The 27834-nt window shown below is 45.9% G+C and overlaps 1 protein-coding gene across 1 annotated transcript; it reads right to left on the bottom strand.

Moving 5' to 3' along the window:
- Positions 1–344: 344 nt before the first annotated feature.
- On the bottom strand, positions 345–26927 carry efnb2a (ephrin B2a). Its single transcript, XM_021578990.3, has 5 exons — positions 26034–26927; positions 16601–16884; positions 6985–7077; positions 6080–6181; positions 345–4546 (listed from the first exon to the last, which is right to left on the bottom strand). Exons 1-5 carry the CDS (start codon positions 26144–26146, stop codon positions 4140–4142), a joined length of 999 nt encoding a protein of 332 aa, XP_021434665.1. The 5' UTR covers positions 26147–26927; the 3' UTR covers positions 345–4139.
- Positions 26928–27834: the final 907 nt, after the last annotated feature.

Below are 27834 nucleotides of genomic sequence, written 5' to 3'. Positions count from 1 at the left end.
GTGTGTGTGTGTGTGTGTGTGTGTGTGTGTGTGTGTGTGTGTGTGTGTGTGTGCGCGTCTACTGACATGTACAGAGATACTGCTGCATTCTAACAGTATATAGAAATATTGGCCTGGACATAAACATACTCAGACAATGAAAATACATTTGCAGACACACAACATAGAGAAACACATTACTTTTTTCCTAGCAACTACACACGAATATGTAATTGTCTCAATGCTTATATTAACATTGACAGACCATATTGTAACCACAAGTCTTGCATAGTGTGATGTCCTGTAGAGATCCACATGTTCATAAACTCCATCTATTTCAGACATAAATACAGACAGACGGCATGTCCATAGGAAAAACATTTTATTGAAAAACATTTTCAGTTCGTAACAGACTGGTGGAATGTGTGTCATTTTTCCTCACTTTCATTTCTTTCTGTTGTTGAATGTTTAACCATTTCAACGGTCTGGCCATCTCAAACTGCAAGGGGAGGGGCTACAGATACAGCCACCTGGAAACCTATCAAAACAGACTAAAGAAACCAGGGAGACAAATGAACAACGCAATCATAATACTGTGTTACTTAAAAACTGGACAGAAATCAAATCAAAAACAGAAGAAAAAAAACGAATTCAATAAATATTTATGGTACACACTTATGGCACGAATATGCAGCAGTCGGTTTGGCAACTTTTTCTCAATTTTTTTTTAAAACCAAATTTCCATGGAAACAGTGCAAAAGGGGAGGGAGTGGGAGGACACGGGGCTTTCCAACGAGCACTAGCTAAAATACATAGCAAAAAATTGAAATTTTATACAAAACATCTTACTTTAAGAGTTTATAAAAAAAAATGTTTTATTGGGTTCTTGTCAATATTTACACAAGCTATTTACCAAAAAAAGTAGTATGCTCTGTTTTACTGAAGTGTATTCTGTTTTTTCATTTTTTTTTTCATTTACTTTCCTAAAAAGGTGAATAAGGCTATCGTAACAACCCAGGATCCATATACAATACAAACATTAATGTATTTACAGTTTCTTACCTACAGAAGAACGGTGCAAAATTACTGAGTCAGGTGACCAAGGGCTGACCAATACGAGCAAGGCATTTTACAGTAGCCTGAAGTACTTTTCCTAGCCAGGTTACTAACATTCTCTCAACATTGCCGCGATATTTCATCCATGTAGCAAGACAGAAAATCTACCCTAGTAATGTTAGGAGGATATCAGTTGTACGTTAGCTAGGATAAGGACATCAGATTCAAAGAAACTAATAAGATTGTCATATTCTGCCGCAGACAGACAGCAACTAAACAGCAATTTGTTTGTGATTCCTAGTGTTTTTCGCTATTTCTTAAATAACTGTCCAGGTGCATTTCATTTTGAAAATGTTTCTTTTTTCACAGTTTACCTTGGAACTACGGCACACAGTAAAAAACAAACAAACAAAAAAAAAACGTTTAAAATAATACTACAAATGAAAACCTAACAGCAGGCTCGTGTGACATACTTTGCTAGTTTTGTTTTGTTTAGTTTGTTGTTACATCTCTCAGTGGTTTAAGAACACTTTCCATAGGTGTAGGTTTCTCTCAATTCTTAAAAAAATAAAGAAAAATTGCATATTGCAGATTTTGTAGCCTCTTAGAGGCACAAACCTTGTATCATACAAGGCTTGGCTTTTTCGGTGAAATTTGATGTTCTTAATGAACTAATGAGAATGTTGGTAGTGAGCAGATACATGTTTGGGGTGTGGTCTAAGTCACAATCTAGTTCTCGTTTTCTTTAGTCAGTGTTTTCACGTATGTGAATAAACAGACAAATAGCTGTCTCACTGGACTTGCTCAAGAAGAGGTACACACACACACTCTCACACACAGAGAAAACACTATCACGTGGTAGTGAGGGGGAAGGGGGGCACAGGGTAATCGTGGGAATCTTCCCATGGTCCTTTGGGAGATGCTACAGTGGAGTGTGGGATATACTGCTGGTCAGCCTCGTGCACCCGGTTATGCTATTTTGGGTCCAAAAACCTCCTCTCCCCTTCGTGACATGCGTCCAGGCTGCCCTCCCTGTCCCCTTCCCAGGCCCTAGCCCTGAATATCTGGAAAAAAAGGCAGCCATTTGGGTGGGAGTTGATGAAAAGGTGGGACATTATGGGTGAAATAGATATCAAGTCATCAAAACCCTAGCTTGCATAATGTGCACTTTTATACCATAATATATTAACGTTAACTTCTCATTACCGCCTTTCTGACAACACCTGTGCTCTGTGTCTATCATAAATAGATTCTGCTTTTTTTTCAGATGTTTTTTTGCCTTCCTTTTTTGTGTTTTCAAATGTCCTCCTTTAAAATGTACACCTATTTTGTTACAAAAAATGATAATAATCAAAAACTCACAATAAGGAAATGCTAAAGATGATGCTTGAAAAACAGTGACAATGCGCTTTGATGTCCCTGTGCTTTTTAAAAGTTGAGAATGAGAGCACCAGTCCACCTGTTTGGGCCATTTGGGGGCCTCCGGGGCCCTTGCGGCAGCAAGACAATACAGTACCTAGAGCTGTTTTAGCCAGCGGCTGGGTTAAACTCAACTAGACCTGGGACTCTCTTATCTTTACCTTTCTTCAATGTCTCAGAAACTGCAGCAGTAAGCAGGTTGGGATATCTGATTGCCTGTACTTCCAGTTTAATTAACACCTCTTCATGTTGTAAAGTCCTATCTGTGGAAAATTCAAGCCAGCCCTCGCTACTGTGATCCCTTTACTGAAGGGATACAGTCTCTCTCTCTCTCTCTCACTTTCTCTCACTCTCTCTCTCTCTCTCTCACTCACTCACTCACTCACACTACCACTGCCACTCTCTCCCTCTCTGTGACTGACTGCCTGGGTGGAGGGATATCAGGGGGGTTAAAAGTGCTGCTCTATTGTTCGCTTAGCTCCCACACCCTTCCCAGAAGCCACCTGGCTAGCCCTGACCCCACAGAGGGGGTATAATGGGCACCCTATACCCTGACGGGGTGGAGCCCACATAAAACCCCTCATCTTCTTCTCCCTCTTTAAGTCCTGCTCTCTGCTCTCCCAGTCCTGGGTTGCAGGGTGTTTGTTTGTGTGTGTGTGCGTGTGCGTGTGCGTGTGTGTGTGCGTGTGCGTGTGTGTGTGTGTGTGTGTGTGTGTGTGTGTGCGCGCATACACCACATACACCATCACGACATGAGCTGCGACAATACCACATCACAAAAAATATATATATCTGCAAGTTCAACAATACCAGCAATGAAAAACAGAAATGAACCAACAATATGACACTACGAAAAGGAATCATGTTCTTTTACAAACCTTTTTTTTTCAAGTAACAACTTTAATGAATCTTGACGCTAGAAAGTAAAAGGTGTCTTCGGACAATGAGGGAAAAGTGGGCTGTAACTAGTACGAGGACCTGAACAGTTCACAATGAGTGAGAGTGGGTGAGTGGGTGGGTGGGTGGTAGGGTGAGTGGGTGATGTCCTTGTGTCAGTCAGGAAAGTCCCAGAGTGGATATTTCCAAATCCCCCTTGTTTTTTTCTCCCTCTTCCGTCATTTAATCCACAAAGTGTCTCTGGCCAATGAGGAGAGGGACTGACTGACATTACTGACATGAGTTCATGGTCGGGCCCTTCCTTCCTTTTTCCTCTTCTAGTCTCTCTGCCATCCCTCTCGTTCTCCCTCCTGTGTCTCTTCCCCAGCAATAGTCTGTCTCATGGAGAAAACCAGGGTAGGATATCGACTCCTCCCCCTTCTCCTCTTTTTCTCTCCATCTGTCCATCCTATTTCAAAACAAACGCGTGGGTGCGTCTTTCTGTCTCTCCGTCCGTCCGTCCGTCCACACACAAACACACGCGCTCGGATCCCCCCAGCGTCAGTCGTAGTGCGCAAAGAAACAGAGGGCTACTGTTAGAGGAGAGGAGCAGAGAGGAGGGATCCCCAAAAAGCCCCAGAGAGCAGCAGCAGCTTTACTCTGTAAGTTCTCCAATGAATCCCAACAACGAAGAATAATAACAGGAATAGTAAAGTTTAACAAGAAAAACAACAGAGATGTGGGGAAGGAAGGAGAGATAGAGCGTTCTGGGGGGGCGGTGCCTGGGGGGAAGGGGGGTGGAGCTGAGCTCAGACCTTGTAGTAGATGTTGGCAGGGCTCTGGGGGGGCATCTCCTGAACAATGTACACCGGGTGACCGTAGTCCCCGCTGACTTTCTCGTAGTGCGGGCAGAAGACGCTGTCTGCAGTCCTGAGCGGGATGATGATGTCACTGGGCTCCGAGCCGTTGTTGTTGCCGCTGCCGCCCCGTTTGGGCGTGGCCAGTGTGCTGAGGGACAGCGCTGTGGCGTGCTGTGGCGAGTGCTTGCGGTGCCGCCGCCGGTACTTGAGCAGCAGCACGACCAGCATGATGATGATGATGATGAAGATAACGCTGCCCGAGGCAATGCCGGCAAACAGGGCCACTTCGGAGCCGATGACACTTGAGGATTTCCCGCCCGTCCCTTGGTCGCCCTCGCCCTCCCTGTACGACGGACCTGAGAGGAGAAGAAGGGAGAAAAGTGAAACAGAGTGAGTGAAATTCTTTCTAAAACAGAGTGTCAGGTCATACAGATTGAGAGTGGCATGGAGGGAGGGAGAATGGAGAAAGCGAGGGTGGGGTCGTAGAAGGATTAGGGGTCTCCTTCCAGTTTTATCTTTCCATTCTCTCTCTCTCTCTCTCTCTTCCCCCCTCCTTCTCTCCCTCCCTCTCTCCCTCCATCTTCATTATGTCAGAGTGAAGGTGAAAGACAGGCGGACGGAGGACAATGACCAGAGAGTAAGGGCTCCTTTCACACAGCTCTACCCTTAAGGTCACATTCGATCTCTGGTCTATTCAAACACAGCTGGTGGTCACTACGGCCTTGGAGCTACGGCACAGCACAGCACAGTCCCACATAGCACAAAATGGCTGAAGTGGGTTTTCAATGCAGTAGCATGTCAATGAAAAACATGGTCAAAATGAATGTAGAGCCATTCCTTTTCTACTTACGACTAAGTCCACAAGGAAGTTGATAGTATTATACGATGAAGCCACATTCACTGTAAAACCCAAGCAAGCTGTGTCATCTCTATTAATTACAACGATTATTGTATACATCCAGGACTCAAGGACAGGTCGGTTCACTTCCCCCCTAGGATTGGGGCCTGGGAAGCAGGATTACTGTGTCTCCCTGTCTGCCTCCACTCCCCTGAGGGCTAGTGCTGGAGCTATGGTGGATGGCAGTGGGCCCAACGCAGGTACCCTTCCGTTGTTTTACAAGGGGATTATGCTGCCTCAGACACTTTTCTCAAACCACTGACGCCCATATGCTCCTGTTCCGAGCCGGGGAGGAGGGATGAGGTGAAAAGGGAGGGGAGAAGATGCTGAGGTCTGCAGATTGGGGTGCCAACGCGGATTTAGTGGCGCGCTGGCAGATTTGTGCGCCGGTTGTCAGAGGGATTTGAGTGTGAACACAGAAAGGTGGGGCTAAAGGAGCCGCGCCCTCGGTAACAGGGCAGCGAGCGTCTCTACGCCTCCACCGCAGCAGCGTTTATATAGGTCAGCTTGTTTTCTCTCCTCGACTGATTTTTTCCCCCTCAAAATAAAGTTCATTGGGGAAATTGCGGGTCTGGTTTTCTTTGGCGATTTTAACTGCTATTTAATAAGAGAGATAAGAGCGGTCGGTGTGTGCGTGCGTGTGTGTGAGGAGAACAAGCGTGAGTCTGTGCTCCGAGGCCGGTAATATGTTGGGTGGCGATTGGATCATTTTCCTGAAAATGTCACTTTGCGGACAGGAAGTGGGGCGGGGATGGAGATACTGTAAGTTTGGGAGCCCAGCAGAGATGCCTATCAGTTTTATAGGCAACTTTCAATTACCAGGAGAAAAATTGCTGACCTATACTTCCTACGCTTACCCACACTCACACTCACACACACACACTCACACACACTCACACACTCACAGACAGTCTCAACCTGCTTTTACCGAAACTGTCTTAGAGCGGTAGACTTGAATGCCTGATGATTTCGTCTTTCTTAGCACGCTTACCTTTCTTCTCCAGCACTTCGTTTGGTTTGTATGACTCCTTGTCGGGGTGCTTGGGAGGGTATCTGGTGGGGTAGTCTTTGGGTGAGATAGGGTCAGAGGGATCTGGAAGACATAGATAAGAAACACAACTATCAGACACAATGGACATGGATGATTCACGTTCACTGTGTGTGTGTGTGCTGTGCATATGTCTCGCGCAGTGTGTGTGTAGCATGCTTGCACGTGTTTGTGTTGTGTTGTGTTGTGTTGTGTTGTGTTGTGTTGTGCTGTGTGTGTGTGTGTGTGTGTGTGTGTGTGTATGTGTGTGTGTGTGCGCGCAGCGCTGCTCTTAATGAAACGCAGCACTCCTGATTAATTCCCTGACCTTCAGCAGTTTTCAGTGAGCTGCTGCTGTTGTGGATGGCAACCTCAGGAAATTACCCCATTGGGTGGCGAGGCAACTGATTTATGAATAATCATGATCATTAATTACCGGCAGGTGCCGGGCGGCGGGTGTCGCCACAGAGGACAGATGTGGTGTGTGTGTGTGTGTGTGTGCGTGTGAATGTCAACTGGGGACATTTGGTCAACTGGGGACATTTTGCTCGTCCCCAAAAGGTCAAATGCTATTTCTAGGGTTAAGGATAGGTTTTGGGGGTAAGGATAGGGTTAAACCTGGAGGCCCACCCCCTCTCTCTCTCTCTCTCTCTCTCTCTCTCTCTCTTTGTCTGTTGTAAGTGTCATGGAGGCTATTGGGCTGAATAATGAAATACCTCACAATGCCTCAGATTACCTTACTGTGTGTTATGCAAATACAGTCCTCATACAATTTTCACACATTCTGTATGGTTATCTGTTTATAACTATACGCCACCAGCACTCACATACACTTACAAATGTCGTTTGAATGAAGGAGTAACACTCACTTTGTCCCACTTTCATGATTATCTTCATGGACTTCATCTTGCACACCCCTCCTTCCTGGTTCTCCAGGCCCTCCATTGTGCCATTTGATGTTGCTGAGAGAGAGAGAGAGAGGGGGGGGGGGGGGGGGGATTAGCATTAGCCACTGTGCTAACATCATCGCAAACAGCAAAATAACAGTACAGTGACATGTACATTACGTCTGTCTTGGGCTGTACAGCCACATTTGAAAGACGTCAGGGAAACGTTGAAAGCCCCTAACAAGCGAGTGATTTCTTTTTAATAAAGTCACAATCCATCCCCTCGCCACCCCAGTCACCACAAACTGCTGCCAGAATATTCCACGTAGCCCACGCCTCCAAAGTCAATTAGCTTGAGTAATTATGTTTGTAATATCTCTAACTGAGCTGACTGGCCCAGTGGAACAGCCAGTTACGGAGACAGAGAGAGAGAGAGAGAGAGACGGAGACAACGGGACAGGAACAATAGGTGCTGGGACACAGGAAACTCTACAGTGGCTAACAGGACATTAACACGTACGACACTCTGTAGAATGCTACAGTGGTATTAGAAGAACCAACTACCGCAAATACAACTCTCAAACACTCCCCTCTAACCGAAACCTGCTGAAGGGTATAGAAAAGAAGAAGAAACAGGAGGAAATAAATGATTAATAAAAGAGAGGGAAATAAACAATCGCAGGAAAGTCAAGTGGGCTTTTTTTTCCCGTTGAAGGCGAGATGAAAAGGCAGTGAAAACAACCGAGGGAATGGATGGAGGTGCTAAATATTTCAGTAACCCTTAAATATAAAAGAGCTTAAAGGGTTTGAGAAGCTGTTTAAACAGCGGCAAGAGCCGCAGAAGTGGTGCACTAAACACGGTGTTTTGGGGCGCGCCGAGCAGCGGTGAGCAGATGTCGGAGAGCGGAGATGAGGGAGGCGAAAGACTTCCCACATGTGATAGAGGAACAAAATGGGCCCCTAAACAGATGCTGGGAGGACTTTTAAAGACAGAAAAGCAGATTAGAAAATAACATTAAAACGCTGTATACAGATGTAGCCTTGCACGCCCATGGGCAGAATCAGTAGACTGTGACTAGCTACACTATAAGCAGTGAGTGCTGCTCTGTGGATATAGCCATGGCATGGACCTCCATACTGATTTCACACTGGACCTCCCTGCCTATTCTCTCCCAAACCCTCCCTGCTTCAGCCTATTCTCTCCCAGTCCCTCACTTCCTGGGCCTTTTCTCTCCCAGTCCCTCTGCTGCCCCTAGAGGCAGCGGGTAGCGCTGCACCTGGCATGGGGGGGTTGGGAGAGGGGGCTTGTGATCTATCAGGTCAGTAACACAGTGGCTAACGAGCAGCCAGGGTTTAGCGGGTTGGCCTCCTGCCAGCGTGCAGTGGCCCGCATTCAATGTTCCCCCCTCCCGATCCTCTCTCTCTAAACTCCCTCCCTCTGTCCAATGCCCCTCTCTCTCTCTCTCTCTCTCTCTCTCTCTCTCTCCACCACTCCCCTCCGCAAGAAGACAGGCGCCTCACAGCCTGCTCCCTCCCTCCCTCCTACCACCCTCACCCCCTCCCCCCCTCACCCGCCTTGCCCCTCACCCCCTGTCCCCATCTCTCCCACCCACACCTCCTCGCGCCAAAGCCTTTTCAGCAACCGGAAGGGAATTTAAAAGCAGGTGCTTCTGTGCTATCCCTTCGGAATCGGCGTTGGAAAAAAATTCAGCTCTGTACTGCCCACCACTTTCTTCAGCTCTGTACTGCCCCCCACTTTCTTCAGCTCTGTACTGCCCACCACTTTCTTCAGCTCTGTACTGCCCACCACTTTCTTCAGCTCTGTCCTGCCCACCGCTTTCTTCAGCTCTGTACTGCCCACCACTTTCTTCAGCTCTGTACTGCCCACCACTTTCTTCAGCTCTGTACTGCCCACCACTTTCTTCAGCTCTGTACTGCCCACCACTTTCTTCAGCTCTGTACTGCCCACCACTTTCTTCAGCTCTGTACTGCCCACCACTTTCTTCAGCTCTGTACTGCCCACTGCTTTCTTCAGCTCTGTACTGCCCACCACTTTCTTCAGCTCTGTACTGCCCACCACTTTCTTCAGCACTGTACTGCCCACTGCTTTCTTCAGCTCTGTACTGCCCACCACTTTCTTCAGCTCTGTACTGCCCACCACTTTCTTCAGCTCTGTCCTGCCCACCGCTTTCTTCAGCTCTGTACTGCCCACCACTTTCTTCAGCTCTGTACTGCCCACCACTTTCTTCAGCTCTGTACTGCCCACCACTTTCTTCAGCTCTGTACTGCCCACCACTTTCTTCAGCTCTGTACTGCCCACCACTTTCTTCAGCTCTGTACTGCCCACCACTTTCTTCAGCTCTGTACTGCCCACTGCTTTCTTCAGCTCTGTACTGCCCACCACTTTCTTCAGCTCTGTACTGCCCACCACTTTCTTCAGCACTGTACTGCCCACTGCTTTCTTCAGCTCTGTACTGCCCACCACTTTCTTCAGCTCTGTACTGCCCACTGCTTTCTTCAGCTCTGTACTGCCCACCACTTTCTTCAGCTCTGTACTGCCCACCACTTTCTTCAGCTCTGTCCTGCCCACTGCTTTCTTCAGCTCTGTACTGCCCACCACTTTCTTCAGCTCTGTACTGCCCACCACTTTCTTCAGCTCTGTACTGCCCACCACTTTCTTCAGCTCTGTACTGCCCACCACTTTCTTCAGCTCTGTACTGCCCACCACTTTCTTCAGCTCTGTACTGCCCACCACTTTCTTCAGCTCTCTTACTGTCCACCACTTTCTTCAGCTCTGTACTGCCCACCATTTTCTTCAGCTCTGTACTGCCCACTGCTTTCTTCAGCTCTGTACTGCCCACCACTTTCTTCAGCTCTGTACTGCCCACCACTTTCTTCAGCTCTGTACTGCCCACCACTTTCTTCAGCTCTGTACTGCCCACCCCTTTCTTCAGCACTGTACTGCCCACTGCTTTCTTCAGCTCTGTACTGCCCACCACTTTCTTCAGCTCTGTACTGCCCACTGCTTTCTTCAGCTCTGTACTGCCCACCACTTTCTTCAGCACTGTACTGCCCACTGCTTTCTTCAGCTCTGTACTGCCCACCACTTTCTTCAGCTCTGTACTGCCCACCACTTTCTTCAGCTCTGTACTGCCCACCACTTTCTTCAGCTCTGTACTGCCCACCACTTTCTTCAGCTCTGTACTGCCCACCACTTTCTTCAGCTCTGTACTGCCCACCACTTTCTTCAGCTCTGTTTGTTTTTTACATTCCTCAACTTCAATGACTTTTATACGAACATTTTGGCCTGGGATGGAAATGGACCGACACAAAGAGCATGTTTTCAAGGACTGTGTTTTTCCTTTCTATCTCTCGCTCGTTCGCTCTTTCTCCCTCTCTCAAGCCAACGTATGGATTTTTGTGGTGGGACGACAAGCACATTATGTGCAAAGCATCTTAAAACCTTGTGCGTTCTTGTGTGTGTGTGTGTGTGGGTGAGTGAGTGTGCGTGCGTGCATGGGTGTGTGCATGTGCATGTGCTTGTTTGTGGCTAGCAGGACAGGGTGCAGGCCTGAGGTCTCAGGATGAACTGTAAGAGCAGGCATATCTCGGTCTTCAGTCCCTCCAATACCTTAAAGGTGCCCCCTCTCTCTCTCCTCTCTCCTCAGCCACTCCTACACAACCCCATTGCACCACCAACACACACCCAAACAGTCTACCCCCTATAAAAACGTGACAACATAGGCTGCTAAAAGTAGTGGCCCATAGGCACAGCTCTAGGATCAGCTCATCCTCCCCAACTCCATACCTTAACCATTAATATAAAAACACACAAAACTGATAAGTCTCTGGGTGAATATTCATTCCTTCTGAGCTAAAAGAACACAGCCTACCCCCTAGTTGGCTTCCTCGGCAGTATGGCAGGGGCTGGAGGCTAGCAGCAATGAACTGGTTATGAACAGAATGGGATTTATGACTGGCCTGCATGGCTACCTGACTGCCTCGTTACTCTGAACTGGGCTGTTTGGCAGGAAAAGCTAGCTGCCAGCTGTAATCCCTGTGCTAAAGGAACGTCAGGGAGGATAGACTTCGCTCATACATGCCCCTCACAAATGGATTTTCTTCCACCACCGGCACCTTACAGAGAGCAGATAAGACTTAGCTTGGCAGAGAGAGAGAGAGAGAGAGAGAGAGAGAGAGAGAGAGAGAGAGAGAGAGAGAGAGAGAGAGAGAGAGAGAGAGAGAGAAAGATTACTCCATCATGCCCAAAGATGAGAGAGTGGTTCGGCTGCTGCTCGACCTAGCCCAGAGAAAGAAAAAAGAGTGAGAGATGGAGAGGACGAGAGAGAGATGTGACGTGTCACTTTTCCTTCAGGCCACATTCACTCAAATGTCCTTGCAGATTTAGAAGTCCATTTTTTTGTCATGCTAACTCTTTTAGCTCTCACTCAGGTTTGCACGTTTGCTGAGGCTAGTTCCTTTCAGAGCACTTCCAAAGCATTCTGTGTTAAGCCACAAATTCACCGCGTGCACACACACACACACACACACACAAACAAACCACCGAGGGAGATGACTGATCAAGAGAAATCCCACCCTGAAAATGGCAAATCACCTCAGCGGATAGAAGTGACAGCTCTCACACACCCACGACCAATTTAGACGACACACAAACACATACTCTCAAACAGCAATACACACACCAACACAAACTCACAACATACAGCAGTAAGTGTGGCCAAACATTCATTGCTTTGAAGGCTTTTTTGGTGTGTGTGAAACAGTAACCAACAGAAATAGCACTGCCATAAATATCCCAAACTCTCCTAATTCTCATCTCTCAACCACACACTACAACTACCTCCCTTTGTCTCAATAGCACCGATACTTCAAAGGCTATCGTCAATCATTCAGCCCCTTAACTCCATTTATTTGTTTTGATCAAATCAGGAGACTGAAAAAAAGAATCTGCCTCTTTAATGAGCGCTATTCAATTGTGTGTTTCAATCAAGACCGAGGATACAGACTTTCAGCACTTAACTCAATTTCCCCGCCCGGCTAATACAGCTCCTAGTAACAAACCCCCTCTGTGCGTGTGAGTGAGCATAATTAACACACCACTCTGAGCCAATGAGGAGCCATCAAAACACAGAAATAGAGCGAGAGCGAGAGAGAGAGAGAGAGAGAGAGAGAGATAGAGAGCGAGAGAGAGAGAGAGAGAGAGAGAGAGAGAGAGAGAGAGAGAGAGAGAGAGATTCAACTATGGCATAAATGACGCTCTCTCTACTTGCTGTGGAGCATGAAGCCATCGTCATGGCGCTGGGGTTGTGGGCTAGTTAGCGCTAGTCAGTGTTGTGTACCTTAATCTCCTGCGACAGAGGGGGCAACCTCTCATTCAGGCCCACCGTGAACCCCCAGAACAAGCCGGAGAAAGGCAGGGTCAACCCAAATATATACCAACCCCCCCTCCCTAAACCCTCCCATCACATCTCAGCCCCCCCCCCCCCCGCCGCTCCTCTGATGTCTTAATATGGTAATGTAATAATGTAGTCATTAATCAGACATTCATCCAGAGCGACTTGAATAATATTCACTTTTCATCAATACGTGTGGCCCATGTGGCAACCAATCCCCCCAAACCATCATCTGTCTGTGTGCACATACTGTCCTACGGTTGAGAGGTTGGAGCGAAGTTACGACAGGAGGAAATCCCCTCAGTGCATGCATATAATAGAGACTGAGAATAGTTTTTTTTTTTTTAAATCTATTTTCTATTTTGACTGACAAATAGGTGATTAAAATCTTAATGGAATTCCCCCATGCAGCTCCATAAATTCAGTCAAAGATTCTGTCTCTCTCTTGCTCTCTGTCTCTCTCTGTGTCACCCCCCCATCCATCCCTCCCTCCATCCCTCCTCCCCTCCCTATTTAGCTCATGTAATCATCTTGCTCACTAAGTTCCCGGCTGCAGGCAATGCTGCCTACCACAATCACATCAAGCTCATCTGCCTCCAACTGAAGCAGCATTGTAGCCCAGCTCATAGCGAGTATGCTGCTCTAGAAGGCATACATATACACACACACACACACATAAAATAGTGCATACTCCGGCAGGAAAAACACAACCCACACAAACACACACATACACAGAGTACAGCAAATACGCACATAGTGTAACAATGTAGCTTTCAAAATGCAGAAATCTGATCCCATATGATGCATTTTGCTGACTTGAGTCCCACTATATTAACAATGGATTCATGAAACAAGTACCAAAATATCGATTTTGGGGAGGAGTTTTCCTTTAAGGTTTATGATAGGATTAAAAAAAAAATCTAAATCTCCCAGTGGACTGTATTGAAATTGTATGCATGCAAAAGGCATCTCTGGGGACATGGACAAACATCTAATGCTGCATTGGATCTGGTGTGACCATGCTGAGAATATGCACAACTACACTGACAACCAACTACGTGCACACTAATAATTCCATATTAAATTGTTTATGGCAATAGGCCGAGTATGACATTAGTCATGTAAACACCTTATTCTGCTTATCATAATTGAAGTAAAGTAAGCAAACGTCCATTAAAACATCTGGTTTCATGAGCAATCCCTTGAATTACTAGGACACGTAAACGGATCAATTGCCGTTCAAGTGGTGTATTTGATTTGATCTGCGCACATGTCCGCATGCAAGCCTCATGCCGCGAGTGAAGGGAGTTTTGAAAAAACTGAAAATATGCATCTCAGAAAAGTGTTTTCATGGACAAACACACAAATGTCCGAAACTCAGAATCAAATAGGCGTCACAAAAACTCCACGGCCGCTGTGGTAGAACGTTTATTTTTGATTGGCCATTTCCTGTGTCTTTAAGTGCAATCAGGCGGCCTGATTTCAGATGTGCCCATGCAAACAGGACTTTTAGGGACGTCGTTCCTCTTGCAAAGCATGTAAACGTTTTAAAACAAACGATTATATAAATCTGACTATCAACAATAATCGTATCATGGTCCGCATGGATCCGTACTCAATAAGAGTGGGTCACGTTTAGTTTACGAGAGGGTTGTGATGTGTTTAAATCCAAAACATTATTTGAGACACAAATCGAAGAGCTAATGTCACAGTTGTTTGAAAAGAGCCTGAAGGGACGTTCCCCTTGAGTCTGTGTCTGAGCTAAACACAGCTAGGCAGAGCTAATCCATTCGGTTGATTCAGAGATCCCATTGATGTGGGCCAAACTGATTAAAAGCAGAAATCGGGATTAAACACTCTTTAATTAATTACTTATTGAGTGCCGCTCACCACCAAAAACCCAATGAGAATCCCAAGTGAACTTTTCCAAGGCGGAATTGGTCACAGTTCGATGCATTTTTACTGCACAACTTATGCCACACACACACACACACACACAAAACACACAAACACACAGTCTCACAGACACGGTCACATTTTTCCGAGGCGGAATTGGTCACAGCTCGATGCATTTTTACTGAAGAACATATGGACATACACACACACACACAAAATACAAACACACAGTCACACATAGTTATAAAAAATGTTTTGTCTAAAATAGCCTTTGTCTATTTAAGATCTCACACCAAATAGACAAAGGCAAAATACGCAGCAGAAGTCATTCACATACCCACATTTAGCAAACACAAACCGACTCTCCTTCTTCCCTCCTACACACACTCACATTCATCCCTCCATTCCTCCTTGTTCTTCTCTGGCCCCGGTGCTAGGGCTTGTGAAGCGGAGGCTGTGTTATCTACCTACTGTATGTATATACATGCTGCAGTGCAGTTCTGCCTTGCCTTCTTGCTTTTCCAGCTGCAAGCCTCTAGCTAGCTACCATGCTACTGAACAAGAGGCAATTAACAGCTATGTGAACCCATGCTCGGCTGGAGAAATGGCCCCTTTCTCTCTCCCGGCTATACATTAGCATCTGGGTAAAAAAAGAATAGGAGAGATGGGAGAGATGGGAGGGATGGGGCATGGGGGGGCACCATGAATCTGCAAGTGCAGCAAAATTGGATTTTCTTCCTTTTCTTAAAAGAAAGTTTGAATAGAACTTCTCTCTCATCTCTCTTTCTCACACACACATACACACACACACACTATATCTTTCCCTACCTCCCTCTCCCTCTAATCTAATCGGCTTGCAAGCCTGATTGAGTGTGCTGGTGTTTGAGAGGAGAAATGGTGTGAGTGTGTCAATTTGAACTCTGAACTGAGAGAGTTTCTGTGCGATAGAGAGGACTGACAGAGAAATGGATAGATAGAGAGGGTTTTGTTGACATAGCCGTGTACTGTGTGTGTGTGTGTGTGTGTGTGTGTGTGTGTGTGTGTGTGTGTGTGTGTGTGTGTGTGTGTGTGTGTGTGTGTGTGTGTGTGTGTGTTTGTGCGTGCGTGCGTGCGTGTGTGCGTAAACGTTAAGTTGGAATGTGTTTGTGTTTACTTTTTTCCTACACAGCCCTAGCTGTGGAAGCCAAATAGAGAGATGTGCTGGGCTCATCCCAGAGTGTGATCATAAGCAGCATTGGAGACGCAGGATGAATAAACAGCAGCATAGCCTCATTAATAATGAACGCTGTGTTGAGGCAGGCGGCTGTACTGTACTGTGTAGTGGCTGCTGTAGAGGTGGGGGGGGGTGTGGTCTCGCTCTGCATCACCCTCTCTCTCTGCCCTGCAGGTAGCTACTGAGGGAGTTTGATCAACCCTTTGTAGTCCCCCCATCAACCCTACCACCACACACAGACCTGTTTATACAGCTGTGTGTGTGTGTGTGTGTGTGTGTGTGTGTGTGTGTGTGTGTGTGTGTGTGTGTGTGTGTGTGTGTGTGTGTGTGTGTGTGTGTGTGTGTGTGTGTCAGCGCATTGGGTCCTTTACAGTTTATCTTAACGTAACAGACTGTCAGAGGTGAGACGTTCAAAGCCTAGCCTGCTGTTAGAGAACACAACCCATGTGTCTGTGACCCTGGCATAACATATTGAACTGTGACTGTTTACCTAACACTTTGCACGTGTGGGTGTCTGAAGGGTAGTTCAACACAAACTATATTTACTAGTCTCCACTACAGGCTACTGACATGGCTAGCTTGCATAAAAACGTGTTCCATCTGCAAACTTAGAGGACTCTATTTACTAAGCTGACTGGGAAACAGTTTCTATTCGTTCAACGTATAAGTGCTAACCCTCCTTTCCTTCTCTTCCATCCTCTCCTCCTCTCCAGTCAGTCAGAAAGAGGGCCCTCCCCTGGTTTGACAGCCCACAGATGGCAGTGGCAGAGCCACCCAGATGGTGCTGTCCCCCCCACCCCCCCCCCCCACCCCCCCCGTTAGCACACCACAGATGGTTCAGTCCAACACCCATCTTTTAAAACCAGGGGGTTGTCACAGCATCACAAAGTATGAAGACACCCTAGTAGCAAGGCACCCTAGCCATGATCACACAAGAACTGGAAACCAAAAATCGGTCATCTTTGCCTAGCAACAACAATAGCCAAGTGTGATTGGCTATCAAACAGCTATGAGTGCTCATGATAAAAACAGAAAAGGAAATGCGCTTATATATGTGTTACTATGAGGCACTTACAGATGATGTAGTAGTCTTTCCCTCTGAAGAACTCCAGGCCCCACAGGTTGGGGCTGAACTCCTGAAACTTGAGTGTGAACTTGACATCCTGGTCAGGCTTGTCACAGTTGAGCAGCGGTGTGTCAGCCTTGGTGATGGTGCAGCTCTCCAGCTGCTCCCTGGGAACCATGTGGATCTTGTAATACTCCACCCCATCACGCACCCCTCCATCCACCCGCGGGCACACTATGTCCAACTTATCTCCGATCTGAGGATATAACACCAGGCCCTGCCCTGGCACGAATCTGGAGAGAAAGAGATGGGAGAGGGAAGGAGAGGGGGGGAAGGAGAGGGAGAGATGGGGGGGAGAGGTAAAAACCAGTTCGATACGGTCAACAATTGACCTCCAGTTCTAATTCATTAGGTATTCAGTATTTGTGCACGTTAATGAATGTTCCTTTCCCCAAAAGAAGGCAAAGTCAGTTGAATTATTGATGAGTTAATTACTAATTAGCTTCATCAATCCAAGGCGACGATGAAAGATAATGACAGTGTATAGCAGTTGTTTCGACAGAAGTGACCCCAATATTTCAGGACAAAGTCAAAGAAGTGTTTAACACTAATCTGGCCGCGATGGAGGGAACACGTAATTACACCGATAAAGGACGAGGAGACAAAGAGATAAAGCTCCTACACACTATCAGGGAGATGTTGGCGATACTGAACGTCCCCGTGTACAAATTAGGAAGATCTTGCTCATAATAAAATGAGACAACTTTTCACACAGACATTCACACCACACACACAATGCCTAGAGGCCTGTTCACAGGCCTACTTTTACTGGTGGGGTTTCATCCACCTACCCTCTGAGGTAAATTCCCCCTAAATGCAAAACATGAAAGTTTAGGAGCTTAGTGGAGAGCCCCCTCCAGCATTCCCTGACTGGCTTTCCTCTTCTCTCCTCTCCGTACACAGTCGGAGGCGCTACCTCAATTCATGGTGTTAACTAATCGGCCCCGTGCTTGAATGAGAAAGGAAATGTTTTCCAATGTTATCCTTGAAGTACAACAGGTTCTATCCAGAATACTGGAGCGGGGGGGGGGGGGGGGGTTGAGAACCCCTTGTTTTTGTTTTTTTAATCTGAGTACTACTGTATTTGAAATCTTATCCATTGGCTTGGGTCTATCTGACACAGTGTTGTGTTAACCTCTGGAGGGGGGTCCCAATACTTTGACCCTACTGTTGGGTCTATATGGGGTCTATATGGGGAGCTAGAGAGGGACACACACAGTCCTCAGGGGTCGCTTTTGCTTTCATTTCTCACTCCCGCCCTCCCAATCTCTCTCCCTCCCTTCTCAGCTCCTTGGGTTGTGTGTTGGATTGTGCTGGCAGAGGGCTCATTATCTTCAGTCACCTCTGACCCCTCAGAGAGCGCATGAGGAGTTGAGACTAGGCCATCAAGGGTGATTATAAAGCCTAAAATACAGCACTTCTCTCCCAATGGAGGGGAACACACATATACACACACGTATTTTGCCTGACTACAAAAGCATGAGCAAACTTGAGGAATTTGTACGCAGGGGAATGGTGGCAACCATTGTACTCAGACTATATTACAATGAACAGACAGTCATAAGGAATACTAACAGTGCAAACTGCAGAGCAATGCTACAGACAATCACTATTTACAGGCTAACTATACCCGCTCTTTCTGAAACAAACACACACAATCACATACTGATCTGGGATCTTAATTTGAGCCAGTTTGATACAGCAGGAAAATAATCCTGCAGCAACACGAAATGTGAATTATTATGTGGATTATAATAAATAGCATTTCTGTAGGAAAATCAAGAGGAAGTGGACATTTCAAACTATAGAATACTTTTTGAGCAAGTTGTACATTTCCGGCATCGCAGGACGTTATCCTGCAACATGGCGATCAAATTGAGATCCTACATCTGTCATATCTATTTGTCTCTGTCTCTGTCTCTCACACACACAAACACCCCATGTGCACAGTTGCATGCACACATGGCCAGTGTGCTTATCTAGGGCGAGAGAGTGCTGTGTGTCCCCTGGGGCGCTACTCAGCAGCGCTATAGTACAGCATGTCTACTGAGAGCCCAGAGAGAGACGGAGCTGATGGGAGACTAAATGTATGGATGTAGTATCATCACACTACTACAGAGGCGGGGGGGGGGGTCAAGACAGAGAGAAAGAGAGAGAATGAGATAGGGAGAGCCGAAGGAGAAAGGCCTACAGTGGCTTCAGGGATGAGGAATGGAGAATGGAGATATGATTGTAGAGCTGAGAGATATGTAGAACAATTATTGTGTGTGTGTGTGCATGTGTGAGAGAGAGAGAGAGAGAGAGAGAGAGAGAGAGAGAGAGAGAGTTGACGGGCCAGGGAAGTAAGTGTTGAGGCGTTTATCTCCATGGCTGATCTAGCTTGGCTAAAGCCTGTGGCTGGTGCGGAGGGCGTCATGGGCTTAATGAAAACACTACTGCACAAACAGCTAGACATCAGATCACTATCTCTCTCTCTCTCTCTCTCCCCTCCCTACCTCCCTCCCTCCCTCTACTTCCTTATCTATCTCCTTGCTCTGTTTGTCCCTTGTTTGGATAGTCAGGATCGAGGAAACAGTCACTGCCCACCTGTGCGTATGACTGTGTGACTGTGTGTTTGCGTACGAAGGTGAGACTTCTCCTCCCGCCCTCTGTCCACTCCCTTCACACACAAGGAAACGTGCACGCCGACACACATTCAAACACACACACATACAAACGCACACACACATTCACACACACAATGACGTAGTCTGTTTCGAGACGTCATTAGAACCTCTACTGACAATACTATCGGAGTCAGCAACATACAGCATTCTCACAGAACCGCTTAACTTCCCTTTAATACTAGTGGTTTGACTGCATGAAAGCTATCTCACAGGGAGTTGTACCTTCAGGAGATGAATATAAACACCTCCACACTCACTCACACAGAGAAAGACAAACACACACTCACACAAATGTCTTCCGTCAAACACCCGACCAAACACACACACACACACACACACAGTAGGCTACTCGACCTCGTCCTTTTCCTTCTCAGAATTTTAATTCAAAATGGAGATCTGCCTTCGCCGGGTGCAGAAAGACACAGAGAGAGAAAGAACGTTCTTACTCTGAGACAGTTACATTTCAAAAGGGAGGGGGGGGGGGGGCGATATAGAGAAAATTAGAAAAGAAGAACGGAGAAATTGCCTGCTTATACACTCGTTCTTTTGTATCCCTCCATCACCCCCTCCCCGGGGTGTCCTGTGTGGAGGTATCTGTTTGTAACACACACCCTGTCCCTCCCACTGGCAGCCATTAGAACAAAACACCAGGTAGGCAAGGTCACCTAGACGGGTGAGGAGACAGAACCAGACATTACAGATCCGCCTGCCCTGCACCTCAACACAGTCATGACAGCCACCGCTCAACAGCTGCATCTCTCACACCCCGGGTACAGACCAACGGGAGAGAGAGCGAGTGGATGGAGGGCGAATGGTATGATGGAGAGAAGGGGGAAAAACGGAGGGAGGGGGGTAAACAAGTAAAAGCCTGTCCTAGCGTCTCGTGTTAGTAAATGGCTTTAACCCTCGCTTTAAGGCACACTTGCCCCTTCACCCCTCCACCTCTCCCTCCCCTCATCCCTCCTCCCCTCCCCCCATTTGCCATTTGTCCCTGTGAGTGACTGAGGTTCGGTGGGTCATAAATATTTCCAGGGCTGTGCTTCATGTGGAAGGGCCAAGCAGAGTGCTGTACGAGGGCCACTATACAGTGTTTATCACTTGGCTGTACTGCTGTTAACAAGCCCACCATGGGCCTCCACACATACATTATGACCTGCTATAATCACAGCGGCTGGGCCATAGAGAAAAAGTGTGGGGGTGGAGAGGTGAGGGGGACAGGAGAGTGTGTGAGTGTGCATACGTGATGGTTTGTGTGCATGGACATAAAGCAGAAACCTAAGTCCAACCCTGTGGGCATGGAGTGTGTGTTTGTGCATACGTGCGTGTACGTCTGCGGGCCTACCCGTGACATACAGTGTCCGGAGAATAGGCACAACAGCGCCCACCTCAGGAAAAACAGAAGAAAAGTGATCACAACCCCTCCTATACCCCTCTACTCTATTACGTTTGTTCTTGAATTACATTCGACCCTGTCTAAAACGACTGGTGTTGGGCTCGCCGCCGCCTGGAGAAAAGTCACAATGTGGGTAAAAGCAAAAGTAAGAGTGTTGCCTCAGTTCGGGCAGGCGGCTCTCCTATAAACCTACTGTCACTCCATTTGGTGCAGAGGTGAGAATAGCCACAGGTGCCTGCTCTTACTACAGCTCTCTCTCTCTCTCTCTCTCTCTCTCTCTCTCACTCACTCACTTACTCACTTCAAGGATACGTGACAAAAAACAAGAGCCGGAGCACAGGTGGGTGAGACACGAAAAGGGGCTTGACAGTAAATCAACGAGCTGACATCTGTTTTCCTCATATATCTTATCCCCCCTTACTCTCTCTTTCAACTTTGGTGTCTTTTTTAGGGGGTGCCGTGGGAGGATGGGGTTGAGGTTTCGGGCCGGGCCGGGGAGGGGAGGGGGTGGCGTTTCTGCTTCCTTGGGGTTATGACCGTCCCATCTGCTGCCAGTAAAAACCTGTAAGATCTATCCTTCATTTCTGTCTTTCTCACCCCTTCTATCTCGCTTTCTCTCTCTCTCTCTCTCTCTCTCTCTCTCTAAATCCTACATTTCTTCTCTCTCTCTATCTATCTTTCTACGTATCTTTCTTAAATCCCGGACAAGCTATTTGTGTGGCCTGCCAAGAACACAAACACCACCACGATGACAGCCAAGACATAATCCCGTCCCGATAGCCTCGGCTCCTCAATCCCAGAGTTATAAGAAAGCCCTGAAAAGAGGGAGGATAACAAAGGAGAGGAATATAGAACGATGGAAGACAACACAGTGGGAAGGCGGGAGGGATACAGCAGTGTTTGACTTTTAATCATCGGCCCACTATGGATATGAATTAGTCTAGGGGGACAATGAGACAAGACAGGGGATAGCGGGAGTTAATCCACCCACGCTGTAACCTCTTCGCCCTTTGTCGGCCGAGGGGACAGCGGTCTTTATCCTTCCTCAGTAGACTGCCACCCTACCCCCCCCCCCTCCCTCTATGTCTCTCTGCCTTCGGCCGTAACTTTCATCCACTAATCCAGGCCTATGGGGCCCTCCTCAGCCCACCCATAATTACCCCACGGCCCCTACATTTGTATATGAAAACATACAACTATAAGGCAACCAGCTGCAATTGGACCTTGAGTTTGCTCAACACAATTTTCACATAAACCTTTTGTTAAGCACCCTCCGATCCTATCGCAGCTGGGCGCCTTACAATTGTACATTGAACCAATGTCTTTTTTAAATTATTTTTTTTACAGTGTAGGGGCCCATGCTTCTCTCCTTCTCGCTTTACCTCTCTTTCTCTCAATCTCTTTCCCTTCCTCCAACTTTCATGAATGCGACCTTAATCAACAACTTTTCTTCTGGGCGTTGTCATGGGAGACCTGTCTATTGAACCCTACCTCTCAGTACACTGTGTTAACACAGGATGATTTCACTCTTCCCCCCCACAATCCCTCTCTTTCTCGACTCCCCTTTTCCTTCTCTTTCCATTTTCTCCATTTTGCAATCCCAGCCCGAACCCGACCGACCCACCCTTCCCCAATAGACAGAGAGCTAAATTAAAACAAGGGGATTTTTTTTGTATTTTCTTTCCTTTGAGAGAGATAGAAGGGGGGAATAGACAAAATCAGTGGGGACTCCCTGGGTAGATCGTGATGGGGTAAAATGGTAGAGGGCGAGATGGGGTGGGGAAGAAGGAGGGCAGCATTACAACATTCAGCCTGCCCTCGTCACTCATTCATGATGGATCTACATCTCTATGCCCCCTTCCCCTCCCTCCCCCATCCCTCCCCCCTTTCTCCCCCATTCACAAAAGGACTGTGCCTGCCTGCCTGCTACAAAGGCCCGGGGTTCTATGTAATCTCTTAATGAACTGCACTGGAGAAGAGGGACCGTTCCCTCACATAAACCGTGTAAAGCAGGCCTCCCTTTTGTTTCTCTCACCCAACTACAAAATGGATTACTAGAGGAAGGAGGCAGGGGGGTGGCCATGGCATGGGGGAGTAGGGGCGCTAGTCTTTCTGGGGAGGCTCAGGCATCAGTCGTAAAGTAGTAAAGCGTAAACAACAATGAGGTTTAAATCGACACACTGAGGGCCCTATGGTGTGAGCAGAGAGAGAGAGAGAGAAAATAGCATAGCATAGCTCCGGTCTTCTCCACTCTCTCAGCCTACACACAAAACCATTGGACTGGTCTAAAGGCAAGGCAAAGCAAAGCATTTTAACACCCCACCCCCCCCCCCCTCCCTCCCTGAACACTAAAGAAGAAGACTACTCAAACTACTAGGGAGAGGCTCTGTTCAACTTATTGGACTTGAAAATCAAAGATTCTTTATTGAGAAAGGCATATCATTGAATAAAATTAAATACAAATAAATGTTTTAATGACAATAAAGTCAAATGTTTTATGGAACCGGTATCTTTCATGACAATTGTATAGCACATTTAAAAACGTCAATAGAGAGAAAATTAGATTAGGCGTTCAAAATACAGTTAGAGGCTGTATTTCAAGGCCCACTCGACAGTTTGATCCCATATGACTAGGTAGGCCTATTCCAATGATGTCAAATGTATTTAACGTTGTAATTGTGCCAGCAGAATATAGCAACGTTGAATTAGGCTACTCAGGGTCAAAGGGTTCGTATATGACCAGAGAATAACGTCCCCTGACCTGATCATTAGCTTTGAACTCATCACCCAGACAGAACGTAAAGAATGTGCAAACACGCTCATTCCAACTCTAGAACACACGCTAATTCAGTGGAATGCCCGCTGTCTTTGTGGGCCCAGCAAAGGCCTATACTTGCTTCGAGGGTAGACACTTTCTGGGGCTATTTTCAAAAAGAAGAGTGACATGCCACATTAAATTACACATAGCAATTTGAAAGGCATGCTTTTGCTGCTATAAATGTGGCATGTGTTCCATTTAGAACGTCCCCTTTACAGAAAAGAAAAGATAGGCTATTTCTACAAGCACACAGGCCTATATATGCATGTATTGTGGAGGTCTGGGCCTGCTAAAAACATAAAATAGTTTAGAATAGGCTTTGACATACGGATAGGCTAAGCATATGCCAACCATTTATTAATTAGGCTATTGTATTATCATTATTTTATGATTTTAACAATTAATAATGTATTTTATTGATGATGTTTTTACCCTCAATAGACAACAACGTGCCACGGTGTAAGGTTAAAAGTTGGCCTAAATAAATTCACACTACGCCTCGAGTGGTGTGTGACCAATTTTGACTTTGCGGCTGGCCTATCTAGCAAAAACCGCTTTTAGCTCTGCCTCCAGGACAAGATTCATCCCAATAAACATGAACCTGCAAACGCTTAATGCAAAGCATGTGTCATTGCGACTTGGTGTAGCCTATTCGCATCAATCGTCTCGCATCCGCGCTATAGACCCACTCAACTCCAAACGGTGATCTAAGAGCATAACCACTGCGAGTGCGTCTCATACTTCGGTGCAACCTTATATCTCCATCTCACACACTCGAGGCTGGTGTAATGATTTCAAAACATGTACAGTAAATATTGTATAACATCGAAAGATAAAAAAAATGATATATATACGTATTTGGTAGTGATTTATAGGCGATTCAATGATAACGACTTCTGCCAATCCTTCTTCATGATCATCATCATTCCTGCCGAGTGCAAACGGTTGTTTCCGCCATCATTCCACGGCCAGAAAAGCCTACATGCAAAAGCCAGACACCAATCTATGCATGCGGAGCAACTCTTCATTAGGAAGAGGTACATGCCGAAATCCTCTAATAAATTCCGACGATAAATAGTACAGCAATAAGGCCAACAACGCCATCAGAACTCACAGAGGTAAATCCACAATCTGATAAAGGAGAGAGCGCGCATTCATAAAAAGGTGATTACCAATCTTTAAGAAATAGTAACAATGGACACCTGTTAGACTTTCTGTCGTAACGTTCCCGATAGCACTTGTTTCATATTTACTTATCTATGCCTGATTAGGGGGGATAGTTAGGCTATATTTGCAAGATCCTTGTTGAATTGAAGCCAAAAGTTAAATTATTAAGCGAGTTCGAGTTTCGCCGTGACGAAATGGGCACAAAGAGGAGAGCCCACCCATTGGGGTTTGACCCCCTGAAATTCCCCGTCTGAGGTTGCAATGTTTAATGCATAATTCAACTCTGGGGGCTATTTTCTGTCCGGTTAAATTCCATTTTCATGGGGCTGACTAGAGTTAGTGATGGTTGCAAATGAAACCACAGGTTAAAAGGGGATATAGGCCTTCTGCCCTTAACGTTTTCAGTTCAATAGTTGTGACTACACTATCATATTTCATCCCATATTATGCCATATTTACATTAAGTAGATACTTAAACCAAGTATTAATTTGGACTGGGCACCTACTGTAAAAATTATGAAGTTGGTTAGGCCTACCAAACCAACAAATGTGGCCCATAGAACAGCTACATCGACTAAAACTATTGTCAACAAATATGATCCAACTTTCTGTGAATAATTTATCATTAAAATAAGGCCTCGTGCGAACATTTATTTTGATAAAGGCTAATAACATTCGGTTAAAAAGCCAATGATGTATTTATCCAAATTGAATGTATAATGTCGTGTATTCCATTTAGTGCGGAAAATGGAAGCAAATGAAGATAAACAATGAAAAGGCTTCATCATATGCCTTCCATTTGAATTCGAATTATTTAAATTGAGCGATTTTCCATAATTTGGTGAAGTAGGCCTGACTATTATTGACCAAGGAGAAGTGGGGCGTAATATTAATTCCAAAGTCAGTTTGGCTCAACATGCTATAACCACATCTTGTTGAAAAGCATCCGTTCTCCCTGGTGTGCACAATTTAACGCGATGCCATCTACAGAAGACACACGAAAACTAAGAATCTTCTAAATACCTAGCGTTCATCATCTCACTATCAACATCGCCTATAGCGTACGTTACCACCATCACCCCGTGCGCGTCCGTCAGCTCAAACCGGCTTCTCCACGCAAAATCACCCATTAAAATGGATATCAATGAGCTGTTCTATCACTTTATACGTTAAGAGTATTACACCTATCGTGTCAGGCAGCTTATTTCTATAGAAACCTTTGTAATTAAATAACGTCACAAGTCTTATTTACAAAAGTCACGGACAGCGCTAAATAGTGTATTTTTGGACATATTTTTCCCGTGTTCAATGAGTGTGGACGACGCGTGCTTCACTTACTTGGTATTTGTTGTGTTCCAATATATGGACTCCAGAATTATCGCCCGGGACAAGTTCACCTTGCACGCAATAAACAAAACTCCAAAATAATATCTCCACATCGAGTCCCCCATTATTGCTGTTTTCAGGGAGGGTCACAATCCGTTCCGAAATGATATGTCCAAAAAAGAGACGTGAAACGCACAAGAGAATGACCGAGGCAATTAGACTCTATATCCCGATCAAATAAGCTAAAAGGGACGAAGAAGCAAATGCGTACGCCGATCAAATATAGAGCATCTCCAAGGAAGGACCTGGTGCCGAGTTAGTCCCTTTATAAGAGCTCCCCGGGAATACAAAACCAGAGGCGCACGGCAGTCTTTCATACAGAGAGTCGAGAAGAGAGCGCGTTGATATTCTCCCTCAGTGAGCAGACCTTAGCACCGGGTACATTCCTTACAACAGAAAGGCGACCCGTGTCGCCGCCGATGTCCACTTCCACAAGCGCAGACGCAAATAGCCTATTAAATCCCCAGTTTGTCGGGTTCTAGATAAACCAGCCAAGGTACCAATCCAAAGTGCGCGAGCTTCTCTCGAATAGCAGCAGACAAGAGAGAGAACGGCTCGAGGTATAGTATTCCCCTTTGAGCTGGTGGTGTGTAAACTGATTGCAAATGAACTGTGGATGAGAGTAGAAAAATTAAGAAAAAACGATGATATCGAATGAACAAAAATAAAAATGAATGAAACCAAATCAACTCAAATGAAAGTTATCATACTATGCGTCCGTTTCGGTTGCAAAATAATTGCTGTGGGCTGAATCCTGCAGATCCGAATGAAATGCTTGGCGAAAACGTAGGGATGCTTGAATGCAGCGCCGAGCCTGGATTGCAAGTAACTGCAAGTGATCGCGACTCGGAATATTTGGCAGAGCTAGTTTTACAGTGACTCCGCCCACGTTTATGTTCATTGGGCAGCTCTCCGAAAGTCAATAGGAATACTCCTGTCAATCAAACGAAGCAGCTCGGCAACTGGTTCAACTGCAAAACAGCAGTATTAGCTAATGGAATAGAATTGGAGAAAGCAGTCGAATCACGTTATATTGTATCAATAGACCTAGTGCATTGACCAAGACGGATATTTTATCTAAAAAACGTCTTTAAAATAAAGTGCAATAGGCTATGCGTGACACTTACTCCGTGCGCTGAAAACATCACTTTAGGCAACATGATGTATAGGCCTAGCCTTTATCATACTATAGGTCAAATAGTATAATAACCAGGGGATATGAGCATTTGATCATTATCTGTAATAGCCAACCTCTCACATTGGAACACTTTATGAAATTCCTACATTATTATAAAAATACCCCCCCCCCCCCCCCCACACACACACACACACACACAAAACAAGTCGCAACAACATGCACGACTATTTTCTACATGTGGTTTTGTTAAATCAATACAGGTAAAATACAAATATTCCAAATGTGAAAATGTATCATAGTGTACATCAGATTGTATCTAAAATGTCCCATATTAGGATCCACATTGAGCGCCTCACACGACATGGCACTGAAGACAAGTTTTTTCCAAAAGGCAACAGCGCACACTAGCGGATGCGCGATTGAAGAAGGGTGAGTCTAAGTTTTGAACCATTGAATATGAATTTTATTATGTTTTTATGCAAATGTATGATTAACATTTACCAATAACTTATTTGAAGAGTGATTCTAAATCAGTAGTATCGATAATTATGTAATTTATGATCAACAAAGCTGGCTATTATAAAACACAAATCTTTGTCTTCTGGTTTCAGTGTT

Source organism: Oncorhynchus mykiss, chromosome 22 (assembly GCF_057628025.1).
Source record: "Oncorhynchus mykiss isolate SJ-2025 chromosome 22, ASM5762802v1, whole genome shotgun sequence".
NCBI classification, from domain to species: domain Eukaryota; kingdom Metazoa; phylum Chordata; class Actinopteri; order Salmoniformes; family Salmonidae; genus Oncorhynchus; species Oncorhynchus mykiss.
Note: the sequence above shows the minus strand (reverse complement) of the source record. Positions and strands in the feature narration are given on the sequence as shown.

Bases quoted from the DNA above. Each gene is read 5' to 3' on its own strand.
- efnb2a (XM_021578990.3), bottom strand. From the start codon at position 26,146: ATGGGGGACTCGATGTGGAGATATTATTTTGGAGTTTTGTTTATTGCG. The intron at 16,885-26,033 runs GTAAGTGAAGCA...CTTTCTCTCCAG, and splicing joins TGGAACACAACAAATACCAA to ATTCGTGCCAGGGCAGGGCC. The intron at 6,182-6,984 runs GTGAGTGTTACT...TATGTCTTCCAG, and splicing joins AATCATGAAAGTGGGACAAA to ATCCCTCTGACCCTATCTCA.